Source organism: Abramis brama (assembly GCF_963993115.1).
Source record: "Abramis brama genome assembly, chromosome: 5".
NCBI classification, from domain to species: Eukaryota; Metazoa; Chordata; class Actinopteri; order Cypriniformes; family Leuciscidae; genus Abramis; species Abramis brama.
In genome coordinates this window covers 35,039,302-35,054,185 of record NC_139967.1, presented here as the reverse complement: position 1 = coordinate 35,054,185, position 14,884 = coordinate 35,039,302, and the positions used below count along the sequence as shown (strand labels likewise).

The following is a 14,884-nucleotide window of genomic DNA, read 5'->3' as shown; positions in this document are numbered from 1 at the left end:
AGTTCAGAATGCTTACACTCAAACAGATTGTATCACAGATTCAGTCCGAGGACTGGTTTGTCACAATAGACTTGAGGGACGCGTACTTCCATGTATCTATCCATCCTCATCACAGGAAGTTCCTGAGGTTCGCTTTCGGGGGCGAAGCATACCAGTATCGGGTTCTTCCCTTCAGCCTAGGTTTATCACCCCGCACCTTTACAAAATGCGTGGATGCAGCTCTGGCTTCTCTGAGACTCCAGGGCATTCGCGTATTAAATTAAATCAACGATTGGTTGATTCTAGCTCAGTCCGAGCAGATGGCAGTTTGGCATCAAGATGTCGTTCTGTCTCACATTAAGAGATTGGGGTTGCGGCTCAACGCCAAAAAGAGTGTGCTCCTCCCAGCACAGAGGACCACTTTTCTGGGTGTAATATGGGATTCGACAACAGTGCAAGCACGTCTGTCTCCTGCAAGTATTTCTGCGATTCTCACAGCCGTAAAGGGGGTAAAACTAGGCCAGTCACTCACTGTGAAACAGTTTCAGAAACTGTTGGGGCTCATGGCAGCTGCGTCCAATGTAATCACTTTTGGCCTTCTGTACATGAGACCTCTGCAGTGGTGGCTCAGGACCAAGGGGTTTCTCAGAGGGGAAATCCGTTTTGCACGATCAAGGTCATGCGGCGATGCCTACGTGCCTTGGTCATGTGGAAGAAACCTTGGTTCCTCGCCCAGGGCCCAGTGCTGGGGTCTTCTTGTCGACGTGTAATGCTATCGACGGATGCTTCCCTCACGGAATGGGGGGGTGGTCATGAGTGGCCGCTCAGTGAAAGGTCTTGACCATCAATGTTCTTGGCACATAAATCGGCTAGAAATGATGGCGGTATTTCGAGCACTCAAATATTTCCTGCCAGACCTGAGAGGTCACCATGTGCTTGTCCGCACGGACAACACATCGGTGGTCTCCTATATCAACCATCCTAGGTCACGTCACCTATGCAAGCAGGCCCATCAGATCCTCCTATGGGCCCAGGGGAAATTGCTGTCACTCAGGGCAGTATATATTCAGGGGCATCAGAATCTGGGAGCGGATATCCTGTCGAGACAGGGACTGAGGCCCGGGGAGTGGAGACTTCACACCGAGGTGGTGGAGCTCCTTTGGGAGAAATTTGGTCAAGCTCAAGTCGACCTGTTCGCATCATCAGAGACAACCCATTGTCCCATGTGGTTCTCCCTTACGCACCCAGCTCCTCTCGGACTGGATGCGATGGTGCAGGTGTGGCCGAGGCTGATATTCCCCCGATATCCATGCTTCCGGGTGTTCTGGAGAGGGTTCGCCGGGAAGGGGCCCATCTACTATTAGTAGCCCCTTACTGGCCGGCCCGAGTGTGGTTCTCGGACCTAGTGTCCCTTCTAGACGGCTCTCCCATGGTGATTCCGGTCAGGAGGGACCTACTGTCCCAAGCAAGGGGGCACAATATTTCACCCTCATCCAGAGTTGTGGAAACTGTGGGCCTGGCCTCTGAGGGGGCCCGGCTTATAGAATCCGGTCTCTCGACTGAGGTCATTGAGACCATTCTACATTCCAGAGCAACTTCTACGAGAAAACTTTATGCACTGAAATGGAAATTATTCTCTGCCTGGTGTGGTGAATGTCACCTAGATGTCACCAAGACCGTTTCTCTGCTGGATTATCCCCTTCTACCTTAAAAATATATGTGGCGGCTATATCAGCCTTCCACACCCCTCTGGGGGGCACTTCTCTTGGGAGAGATCCTCTGATTATTCGTTTTCTCCGTGGTACATTGAGGTTGAGACCTGCATTGCACTCTAGAGCACCGGCTTGGGATTTGGCCATTGTACTTGAGGGTCTGGCTTTGGCTCCCTTGGAGCCCATTGAAGAGGTTTCAGAAAAGTTCCTCACTCTAAAAACTTTATTTCTTCTCGCTATTTCTTCTATCAAGAGAATTGGAGATTTGCAAGCCTTGTCGGTTGCTCCTTCATGTTTGGAATTTGCACCTGGTATGGTGAAGGCATTTCTTCACCCTAGACCGGGTTACATCCCTAAGGTCCCTACTAATGTTGCAGGCCCAATAGTGCTGCAGGCCTTTTATCCTCCACCATTTAATACACCAGATCAGGAAAATCTGTTATGTCCCATTCGGGCTTTGGATGCTTACGTTCACAGAGCTGCCCTGTGGCATAAATCAGAGCAATTATTTTTCTGCTTCGGGTCACCTAAGGAAGGTTGCCCTGCATCTAAACAGGTAATGAGCAAGTGGGTAGTTGAGGCTGTCTCACTTGCTTATGAAGCGGCCGGTCAGCCTTCACCCTTGGCTGTTCGGGCCCATTCTACGAGGAGTATGGCTGCCTCTAAGGCTTTAATTTCGGGTTTCTCTTCAGGATATTTGTAATGCGGCGGGCTGGTCCTCACCACATACATTTGTCAGATTTTATGATATAGATCTCTCCACTCCTGGGGCTAGGTTGCTTGCTTCTTAGTGTGCGCAAGGACTTCACACAGAACGAGCATTTGGTATTATGGCATAGTGGGTATGGGGTTCCCACAGCGTCTCAAACGCAGCTCGAGTTCCCTTGAAAGGGACCGTCTCAGGGATAGGGAACGAGACGCTGCGTTCGCCTGCCATACCTCCTGCATGCCCTGATCGACTTGCTTTAGGCTTACCAGAAGCTAACGCGGTCTGGTTTCAGGTGTGCTTTATAGTTTCCTGGTCGATGACATCACCCGCCTATGACGTCTCGTCTTTCGATTGGACTGATTATACATGTGCTTCACGACGCAATCACGCAGGGCGTCATTCTCTATCAGGGAACCAGGAGACGTTTTTGTCATTGCTAGGTTTCCGGCAATTGTCGATTTTGTTACACCGCTGCCATCCATTTTTGTTTACAGCCACACAACGTTGTGTAATCAGGCAATAATTAAATTTATATTTTAATTCTGCAATGATGCATTAAATTGATCAAAAGTGATGGTAAAGGCATGTATAATATAACAAAACATTTATTTTTCAAATAAATGCTGTTCTTCTGAACTTTCGATTCATCAAAGAATCCTGAAAAAATCTATCATCGTTTTCACAAAAATATTAAGCAGCACAACCTCGTTCTATCTCTCTCATAGACACATTAAGAGAGAGAAAAGATGCATCTACTACGAAAAGATTGATAAAACAGGTTTAAAGGCTAGATTTTTCCAAATGAGCCATGCAGCTACAGCACAGTATAGCTAGCTACACTCTCAGGAAAAAAGGTGCAAAAGCTGTCACTGGGGCAGTACCATTTCAAAAAGTTCACCTTTGTATGTAAAGAGTGCATATTAGTACCTCAAATGTACATATCGGTACCAAAAGTGTACATATTAGTACCTAAATGGTACATATTAGAACCTTTTAAAGGGTACCGTTCCAGTGGCAGCTTTTCTGCCTTTTTTTCTGAGAGTGTGTGTGTTAATGTGACTAACCTTTGTGGATACGATGTCTCATAAAAAATTACGGTGTCGATTCTTATGACATTTTGGAGTTTACGTGCAATACACAGACATACGTAATCAAATTCTATTACAAGGGTCCGACCTACATGACACGTAATGAAATATATATGTAGTAGTAGTTAATGATAAAAGACTTGAGGTTTTTTTTTATTTGTCGAGTCATGTCAAGTCTGAAGTCATTTCAGGTCGAGTCCGAGTCAAGTCTGAAGTCTATTAAAATGCGGCTCGAGTCCGAGTCTGGTTACAACTAACACTATGTTATAATAGCAACCTGTAACTGACTTTTTTTTAAGATTAAAGCATAAAGTTAAAGTTATTATTAGCTAAACCCAATTCAATATATCACATACATTACAGAAACAATACAGATATGAAAAAACAGGATTAATAAAACCCTGACATTTTTAAACTTATTAATTAAAAGGACTGTTGAAAATGGCTTTTTTAGATTTTAAAGTTGACATCTGCATGATTTGTAGGCAAAAACATAGCCTATTCACCACAGCATTTTATTTCATTGTTCTGTTCTTGCACAACTCTTTGTTCATGCATTCTTGTACAATCAAAAAGGAATGTCAAATCACTTCGTTATGCAGCCTTCGGCAAAGCTCTCCAGACATACCATAATCAAATCAAAACAAGCAACAAACAAGTTGGAGTGCTCTCCGCTTGACCACAGGCTCTAGTCACATCTAACACACAAACATCAACAGGACAAACTGCAATTACAGCAACCAAAAAACAACTACAGTAAACTAAGGATCTGTAACCACAGACGGACAGGAAGCAATATGATTATGTAATTTACGAGCGGTTCCACAATGCAATGAGGTTATGAACCTGGAACCTATAGGCTATTTTAATTTATAGAACATCTGAAAGGTAAGTGATGCCTTTTATATTTAATTCGTTCCGATTTACAGATATTAAATATGCAATCATTCAACCCTATTCAGTTACTGTTTCCAGAGAATAAAACTTTCATCTTGGACTTGGACCTTGACATGACTTACTTTCTTTTTTTTTTTAAATCTGGCACAGATCCCTAGTTGTCCTTAAATGTCCTTGTTTATTCTGATTAAATACACTAAACTGCACTAAATGATAATCAGCGGGTTTGCTTTCAAGAATCTGCTGCAGACATAAAGTGGGTTTCAAAAGAGTCCACCTGTGAAAATGCTTCATTTATTACATTTATAACAAATTACGTATATTATCAGCATGATTTGAGTGAAAAGTTGTATTGAAAAAGCAACATTAATTTCAGAAGGTTTTAGTATTGTCCCTTTTGCTTTAGGGACAGCACTTCCGGATGATCATGTTCTCCAGTCTGATTTGAGTGATCAATTACTTATTTGATTGGTGAGTGGTGAATCTTAAATATTTATATTTACTATAACATTTATTCATAATGTTTCTTTGTTTACTTTTTTCAAAATTCTAAAGCTTTGTTTATTTCCAGATTTAAATCCAATTTTGAATCCCAGATTGTCATAGTAGTCTCAGACTTCTAAACCTCAATGTATGTCACAAAACAGTTACAGGAACCTTTGCTGAGAAAGGAGAAGAGCGGAAAAGAGATCTTTGGTTTGTCCCACCATCTAGAGAACAAATACAGTGCTTTACCCTAACAGTATCCAGTGCCCCCACAACCTCAACATATTTCTGGAAGGTTCTTTTTCCTGAGCAGGACTCCCAGAAGAGTCTCTAATGCTGTAAGTAATAGTGTTGGAGATTCTGCTTTAAGCTGTGATTGGCTCCCCTGCTTGTCCAGGGGGACATAGTTTCCATTCCCACTTACTCTCTATCAAATAACTTTTATAAGCTTACAAAAAAGGAGAACTATGTCTAGAATCTCCTCAGTCTTCACATCTGGTCGCCACGAGAGTAGTTAATTTCACCCACAGAGAAAACGTGATTGGTTGCTGAGCTCTGAATCAGTGCCAAAACGGACTCCGGGGATACATGAAACACAAAAGCACAGGCCTGAAACTCACTAGTACAGACACACCAAACGGTGCGCACCAAACCATAGGGCAGAGACTCATCCTTCATGGTGTTTTATTGTCCCTCAAACTGCATCCATCCCTGTATACGTTGATTCATGCTCCAGAACTCGTGACTCCGGTTAAACAGTAAGATGTTTTCAAGACGTCACGCCATAATGCATTGATGGAACGGAATTCAAATAGCTGAAAGATTCACACATAGGAATGAAAATTATAGTGCCCTGGAGTTCCCTTCCAAAATCTTTAAACAGGTATGAACTTCTAACCTTGAGCTTCAAAAGAAGAAGAAAGAACTGTTGTACAAGGTTCAATGACAAATAAGAGTGTCTAAAGATAAAGAAAGGGACCAATCCAGTTGTGCCATTCATGTTGGATTCATATGGTTTTGAAAATAACATTTATTACATGACTCTAAAAATGTCATGTGGTGTAACCATCAAGGAAAAAGTAACATTTTCGATATACCTTGAATACAGATTTGACACATTCATATTTTCAAAAAGGTTAAAAAAAATTCTTCAAGTAAAAGGAGTCACACCACATGTCATTTTACAATATAAAAAGGTAATTCCAATTTATTTATTTTAATGAGGCCTTTTTTTCTTTATAATGATATCAGGACAGTTATCACTCTTTTTTAACACTGTTTTACTTTATGCCTAAAAAAAGTAAAGGAGAAAAAAAAAAATCTAAATTCAGAAATTAAAAACATGCTCATCATAGAAGAGGTAATCATTGTATGTATGAATTGCATTTTAAAGTTGTTGTTTTTTAATTAATACATGTTGGGTGAAAAACGCCTACTGTAAAGCCTACAGGATCAATTTGAAACACAAATTTCTGAAGCCTCTAAATTATGAACAGGATCAAAACTTTGCTGAAAACCCTGTTGTACACAATCTACTACATGCCTTCTGTCGTCTGATTGACCTTTATACTTTTTAGCAAGTAAAAGGACTTTTAGTATAATTCTAAAAATGCCCCCCTTCTGGTCGTGGTATGCATAAAAACTACAGAGCTTGGATCATAAAAGTAAGCAGTTAAATATCATCCTACTAAGACATATTATTGGGAGATATAAAGTGATAACTGACATTTATATGGAGTTTATGTTAGTAGTCTGCAATACTGTTATAAAGATCTCATTGATTTACATTACAACATTGCATCTTACTTTTTAGCTATATATCAGCAACTGCTCCAAATTGCATAATTTTCTGTTTTCATCTCTGAATAAATTTGTTTACATTTTTTCCTCCTCGATTATAGCTCCATATTCTCCTAAATCAAACTATGTGAGCCATAAAAGCCTTATGTACTAAATATGAGACTTTTTTTTACATTTAAAAAAAAATATTTTTTTGCAAAGGTTTCATAATCAGAAAATAAACAAATATTTCTGACTATTATTTTATATGTCATGCTTAACAGGGTTGATTTTTGCCCATGATTTAGGGCCAGATTTACTAAACAGGGCAAATTAGTGTGAGAGCTGTTAGTAAATCTGGCCCATAGTCTAATATTTGCATGATTAATGCATTATGTAACTAATTCATCTGTATTCTGTGTTTGCCACTGAATAGGTTTGAAATAGCAGTTTGTGAATTACCTGAGGGGTGACGCAGGATTAAAGCAGGTCTTCGTGACATCAGTGGTGTTAGGGTTGCAGCAGTCCCCATGATCGTAATAGAAATTGTCCCAGTTACACTCTGGGTCACAAACCCCATTCCCCTGCTTGTATTCGGGACAGCGAGCGATTTGCCTCTTACAGTATCCGGCGTCGAATCCCGTAAGGGTATGGTTACATTCTGGATCACACTCTTCATCGCCCACTTTGCTGATATCACAGTTGGCCAGTATTAGGCGGTTACGTAATGACGAGTTGTAGACGTTGTGAACGGTTCGTTCCCAGGAAATGTTGTAGACGCGGAAAGCGTTGTTCAAGTGCTGGTGCTGAAGGTTAATCTGGTGTTCGGTAATCGTCGGCCAGCGTCCGTCATCATCGTAAACGTTTATCACTCGATAGCGCACAGTCTTGGGCTTGCGAAAGCTCCAGAGCTGGTAGTAGTTTGTAATCACCTCCACGTTGTCACATACAGTCTGTCCGCAAGGTGGAGGTTTCAGTGCGGTGTCACTGAGGTCAGCCGTCAGGCTTCGGTCCGAGTGCTCCAACCGGGGGAAGCTACCATCTTTCATCGTGAGCCACCTTCTTGACATGTTCTCAAAGTTCTCATGGATGACTAGCTGAGAGAGGTCACCAAACTGACCCAAACTGTGATCCATGTATCTAATGATCTCACGTTGAGTCAGAGCCCGATGCCACAAGCTCAAGCGTTCCATTGTACCCCTGTAGTTGTGGTTCAGCGCATTGCCACCGATCATTAGCACCTTGCACTTCTTGGTAAGTGGGCTGAAAATCTCACCAGATTGGTCTCGGCTTACAGCAACCTGTGCCCCGTTAACGTACAGCTTCATAAAGAGACCGTTGTAGGTCACTGCGACGTGTGACCATTGGTTGGGAGTGTAAGGTGCATTGGAGGTAATCGTGGTGAGCTTGTGGGCTCGGTCCGTCTTGAGGGAGAAGAAGAAGCGAGGGTCACGGTTGGCTTGGTCACTGACTGCTTTGATGCCAAACAACCATCCTCTATCACTGGACGCGTAGAAACATTTATCATAGAGACCTGCGATAAAATGACATGCATTAGATTCATGAATAAGCAGATTAAGAACAGTGGGGTCCAAAATAAACGTTTTTTTTTTTTTTTTTTACGTAATTTTTTCATAACATATATTATCAGCAAAACTATTTGAGTGAAAATGGGAAAAGATTTCAGAATGTCTCAGTAATTCTTTTGTTTCTTATGCTTTAATGACAGTACTCAATAGCATGAACTCCACAAATTTGTGTAAAACCTGATGATCATGTTCACCAGCATGATTTAAGATGGATCCAAAAACATCTTGAGCTTCAATAGTCACATGATCAATGCCACTAATTTGATTAGTAAGTGACCTAAAATTAGAGCAGAATTTTACATATTTAGTATTAATTTTCATCATTTTGTTACTTTATTTCAAGACTTTATTTCAAAATTAGTTTACAATTTTTTTTTACAATTTTGTTCAAAATTTGGAGTACAGAAAAAATACAGAAAAAATATAGTAATATTGTGAAATATCTTTACAATTTTTCTTGTTTAATATATTTGAAAATGTAATCTATTCCTGTGATGGCAAAGCTGAATTTCCAGCATCATTACTCCAGTCTTCAGTGTCACGTGATCCTTCAGAAATCATTCTAATATACTGATTTGTTCTCAAGAAACATTTCTTATAACTTTCTTAACTGCTTAATAATTTTGTGGAACATTTTTTTCAGGATTCTTTGATAAAACGTTGAAAAGAACAGCATTTATTTGAAATAAAAAATTAAAAGTCTTTACTTTTGACCAATTGAATGCATGCTTGCTGAATAAAAGTATCAATGTCTTTCCAATTTGTTTAAATATTTAACATTTTTCATTATTATTATTATTATTATTTTTTTAATTTCCCTAAATACTAAAACTTTTTATTTAGATTTAAATTAGCTTTTCAATTGCATGTTCTTTTAAACTTGTATCTTTTATCAGTACTGATATTTACTGGTCAAGAGACACAATTAGCAGATATTGATTTATCCTGAAGTATAATAAAAGGTGCACAGTAGTAATTCAGCAAACTGACTGACGCAACAACGCGTAAGTTACCGCAGCCTGATGCGGAGAGTGACGAAAAACTATGTGTTTGTCCAGAAAAGTGGGGAACACACAGTGGTTCCCATGATCAAATCGTTGCAACGGTCCAGTCCAAGGACTACAGGCCTACGAGGAAGCATCTGCTAGCAATCAGGCCCAGACAGTGTGGTCTTGTATCAACAGAGCAAAGGTTACTTGAATTTTCAGTCTATTTTCTTGAAATGTGCCTCAACAGTAGGGATGTTTGAAATCAAAAATGGTCCTTTTTTCGGCACAGTGCGTATTATGATTGGGGCTCTAAAACCCTTTCTTCCTGTTTCATTTGGAAACCATATGCTGAGCTCCAGAAGGAAACGTATTCTTACATTTAATGGGTACGCGTCCTTCATAATCATCCAGAGTGCGTAAAAGAGGATTTAATTTGAATCATTGTACTTCAACACTGCAGAAATCAGATACAGTGCATATTCTAAAATTTTAACTCTAAAGTTTAACCAAAAAGCCCTACAAATCCACACAGCAGTGCTTGCTTAATCCAGTAAGTTTGCTGAGCAATGAAACCTGAAGTCAAAGACAGAAAGTGAAGATCTAGTGACCCTCATTAAGTCTTCTGCATGAGGAAATCTCTCATCTCCCACAGCAGTGTTTGTTAGAGGTAATTGGTGAAACTCAGTTAGGGCGAATAAGCAGTAAAGCGTTACCAGGGTAGCAGAGGAAAATATTACTATACCACATTACTACTTCAGTACGCACAATATGCAGCATAACTCCAAATTTACACATGCCTCTGCAACAGGGAAATGCATTTGGATGGAATTGCTTAAAACCCCTTAAGTGAAGCTGAAAGCAAGAGGATCTTTTGACCGCTAGGATTGACCACTTTAAAGAGATCATTCATTCGGTAGCGCCTTACTTAAGAGCAGACAGGAGCATGTAGTTCCCTCTCACTTCTAGGCTGCCAGCAGAACCACTGCCAGCATCTATAAAAATAAATTGTGCCATAAAACTGAGGAAATTACAATCTGTGAAATCCTGGAATGAGACCACTAAGTTGGAAATAACAAACAGGTACGATTCTTGCCAGCCCCGAACTTTAGACATGCAAGGGGCTCAGTGTAGGGAGAGTGATGGGGGTTCAATGAATGGATGGATGGATGGAAACTCTAGAGAATGCTAATTTTATATTGATCACCATAGAGATGTCATTAAAAACAACAGCCCACAGCTTTAAATAGTTTAAAGATAATGCATTAAATAACTAATGTATGATAAACAGAGTGGGGGAAAAGTCCTGCACACAAATATAATGTTGCTTGCTTTGCGAATTAACTTAATGAAATCAATCCAGTCATTGAAAAATTACATTTTGGAAATGAATGCAGTTGGCTCCTTGTGCCGAATATGGGGTACCTTGTAATCCTTTCCAATATTTCATGAAAGCATCCATTTTGAATTCATTCAATCTCAGTATCCAGCACCATGGACAGAGCACTACAAAGTGAGCATTACGAAATGAAAGCGCAGCAACTGTTTAGAAATGTTTATATACACCTGTACTGTCTATAGACCTTTATTAAAACATTTAAGGCTATAATTAATTTTTAGACTAGTTTTAAGTTATGGGGTCAGTATATCCTTCTCAAGTAAAATAAACAAAATAGATTGCAGTATTTTTATGTATTTATTATATTTTACCTCATGCAAGACAAACTGTTATTACACATGCATATTTTATATATATTTTTTTATTATTATATAATATATTTTTTATTTATTAACAGTTGTATTATATATATATATATATATTAATTCACATCTTTATAAACCTCCTAAAGGATCTATTACCATTACAGAAACACAAAATACCTGTTAACAACAACATTAGACAAACATAAATCATCCTGTTTGGTAACATGATAATTGAATATTTACATTTTTATGGCCATCATTACAAACCCTAAGTGGTGCTATTGACAGTTTTATGAGGTGCTTATTAATTTATTGTAATGTGCCATAAAATATCCCATCCCACTGTGTACTATAAGACCTCAAAGACAACAATGAAAGAAAAAATTAAGTGTAAACATTTCTATTTAAAATCAGACTGTGTAAAATTTCAGATGAACAGTTGCCGCCGCTTAACGTCAGCAGACATGCTGTAAAACTTCTAGTAAAAAAGGCATCTGTCTGAGAATAGGCTCAGTGCCTCTCTGTGCGCTCAGCGTTCTTGCATCTGAGGATCTGATTGACTGCACTGCCGAGTCTATTCCATGATGTTTTGTGGCAAGGACTGTAATATCTTTATAAGAAGAAGCAATAACAAAACCACTTGAAGAAAGGATGGACAAGGCACTAATTTTATAGCTTCCTCCATCTGGACTGACACTTAAAGCATTCCCTTCTCTTATTCCTATACCTGAAGACTCCTGATTACAAATAAAGCATATTTGTGGGTTAAAACCTAACAGTCAGTCTGATGGTCACAACTTAGTTGCATGGACCACAAACATTTAATGCTTTGTTTAAAGCGAAATTTGCTGAACATCTGTATTTGATGCGCAGTAGGAGAAGCTATATAAACTCTGCCAGCGCCCCCTCGTTGCTTCTTAATGTTACTGTGACTAAGAAGATCATTGTGAGGACAGAGGAGTGGACTAATTTTAGATGACTCACTGACAAGATGTATTCAATCAATCCATTAACATGCAGCTCTCTGGAGATATAAAGCTTATTTAAAGACAATGTACCCAACTGTATGCAATAACATTCATTTTCAGTGTCCCGAGTCTATGATTTGCAATTGAAATAATACATCTTGAAATCTACCACTGAATTGCATGTCCATGTCTCATTAATTAAGAATGATTTATTTCATTATTTATACAATTTTAATCTTGTAATGTTTTTTTTTTAAAAATCTACTTTTTAAATTTAATTTCTATAAGCATAAACATGCGGTGTTTGTGAAAATACAGACTAAGCACTGTGGTTCTGTTGTAGATTTCTAATGGCATTTTAGAGAAACTAGAGACCAGGGTGCCTGGTAATTACAGCTAACAAATCTATTAATTTACATACATTTTCAACAACTACACGTGGCTTTGCTTTTTATTTATACTTTTAGTGACCCCAAGCATTTTAGAGACATAATAAGAATGATTTGATTTGTGTCATTACAGTACATTTTCGTTTATGTTCCCACAAAACTGCGTGTTATAGAGGTTCATAGGGTGCACGCGGGATTCATAAACCGACTCCACGGGTATTACGCTCTCTGTTGGCTGGAGAAGGGATGAGGGGAAAAAAGAAATCACATAGATTTGTTTGAAGAAAAAAAAAGAAAAAAAATACAACCGAGCAACTAACACGCCCACATATGCTACTCCATCCTCATAAGAATAATGCGTAATGTGCTTAAGTAGATATTTTTCAAGAAAAATAAACGTACGAATTTTGTTATTCGATTATAAACTATAAGCGCTTCGTTAGTGGGAAATACATACTTGAAAAACACATTTTTTAAAAATAAAACACACAATTAAGAATAAGCATACATTATGACTAAAGAAAAATAAGAATCCGCTGTAATGTCAGTTTGGTATAGGGTGTATATGTAGTAGCCTATTTAGTGCAGAGCAGCGCACGTAAGAAGCACAGTAGCCTATGCATCAAAGGGATGACGTATTTGTTTAAGCGATTTCTGACACAGACATTTAATCATATACAGCATCATAGAGAAAAATCTACAGACTACGCCGCTATCGCAATTTTCTCGCAGACACTTTGCCGTTTTAAAGATGTAAAAAAAATAAAAAATAAATGAAAATAAAAATAAATAAACAAATACAATTCTTAAAACGCCATTCGTAACAGACTTAAACATCAAACCAACATATTTGGGTATTGCAATTGCTTCTCTCGATATTAGGCTACAACGAACCGTCCAAAGACTGATAACAAGAAACGCAATTTAAATCAGCAACGTTAAAACTACAAGATGCAACCAAAAGTTGGGTGGCGATAACCTGCCAATCGCATGCAAAAACCATGAGAGTTTTTGCTAGTAAACAACAGCAAAGGCGCATCTCCATATGCCGTCTTTGGAGAGGTCAGTTATTGTGAACTATTCTCAGTAGGCTACATGCTCATAAATAGTCAAAGTGATATAAAGAAGTGTTAGTGGCAAGTGTTTATGCAACTATTCGAAAGCTGGAGGTGATTTATGAAGCGCAGGCATGCTACACTTACACTATGAAATGATGTCTGCAGTGAATATAATGCAAGTCATAATTAAGCAAATCAAACCTCCGATAACAGCTGGAGAGCGCTGCCCACCCTCAGGTTTCATCCACATTTCCAGGGTGAAATTACCCCTTGGCACCTCTGCATTGGGTTTCAGACGCAGTTGGTCTCCTCGACCGGTAAAGTAAACAGCCCTCCGCCGACCTGGGCTGTTTTCCCCCGCCTGTGACAGGCGAGGGGAGCGCCGATCTATCCCGGGAAGTGAGCGTTTGCCCCGAGGCAGGCGTGTGGCACAAGCTCCTGGGAAGGTACTTCTGGCTTCCCTGATGCGTACCAAGTCTCTTTTAGACCTTGCAATTCGCCGTGGAGTCCCACACTCAGATCCCAAGCACACGATAAAAAGCAAAAGGCATAGGAGCCAAGTGTAAATGGGCAAAAGTTTCATTTTCAAGTGGAGAGAAGAGATTTTTTGTCAATGGATAGGGGATTTGATTATTTAAAAATACTAAATAGCGCTCGTCTTTGGAGATCTTTCCCGGTCTTTTGCTTTTACAAAAGCCTGTCAAGACGCGTATTCAACACCAACCAAGACGGCAATGCTGTCTTATTTTTTTTTTCCTTTATAATGTTAAGCCACGACCCCCTTTCCTTGCCCCTTTCAAAGACACTTCAACACAGATTGAGGGGGGAAAGGAATATGTTAATTCATCCAAGTGCTCCACCTTCCCAATTGAATGGATCCCATTAAACTGCATGGATGACTGAGTAATCAATCAGTGTGGAGAGGTCAAAATCATTTCCCTTTCACTTTTTTCTTCATCCGCATTTCAAATAAACTTGGTAAAAACGCGTTTCTTAAACATATCACATGCACAACTCTATAGGCGTACATGTGTGAGTATTTGAACGGGGTCACTGGCAAGACCGCCCGGCATGAATTTCTTCAGAGGAATTCGCGTAGCATAAGTTCAAATAACACATAATATTCCCGGTCTTGTCTCGTACGAATGGAAATACAAAGATATGATTTGTCAAACATAATACTACATGTTTCAGGCAACTCGTCGTTACGTCACACTGTTTTTATTTGGCCGAAGGCATAGTGCGAATAGCTGGGTTCATTCTGACAGGAGTCGAAGGTAACCTGCTCTGCTCGCTGTTGTGTTTCTCAGTGCTTATATCTGAACCGGGACGGTGTTTTTATTTTGCGCACCGCTGCGTTGAGAACCCTCTAGCGGCTACACGATGAACTCTTAATAAAACCACAAGAAAACACAAAAATATGCTCAGGCACGTTAAATGTTTGTATTGTTCTTTCCTTTGTCCACAACGACCTATTAACGTGCGCAGCGCTGGCTGGGGAAGCAGACTGACAGAAAGACAAACACAGGCTGCTGATCGG

At 39.5% G+C, this 14,884-nt stretch overlaps 1 protein-coding gene across 1 annotated transcript in view; it reads right to left on the bottom strand.

Annotated features, from left to right (window-relative positions):
* pappab (pregnancy-associated plasma protein A, pappalysin 1b) overlaps positions 1 to 14,080 on the bottom strand; it is a gene marked incomplete at its 3' end in the record, with an annotated part of 110,031 nt that extends 95,951 nt beyond the window's left edge. The window contains exons 1-2 of the mRNA XM_084115092.1: positions 13,546 to 14,080; positions 7,113 to 8,184 (exon numbers count right to left, since the gene is read on the bottom strand). Coding sequence (XP_083971218.1) covers positions 7,113 to 8,184; positions 13,546 to 13,927 — 1,454 coding nt within the window. The 5' untranslated portion in view covers positions 13,928 to 14,080. The remainder of the gene's footprint in view (positions 1 to 7,112; positions 8,185 to 13,545) is intronic.
* Positions 14,081 to 14,884: the final 804 nt, after the last annotated feature.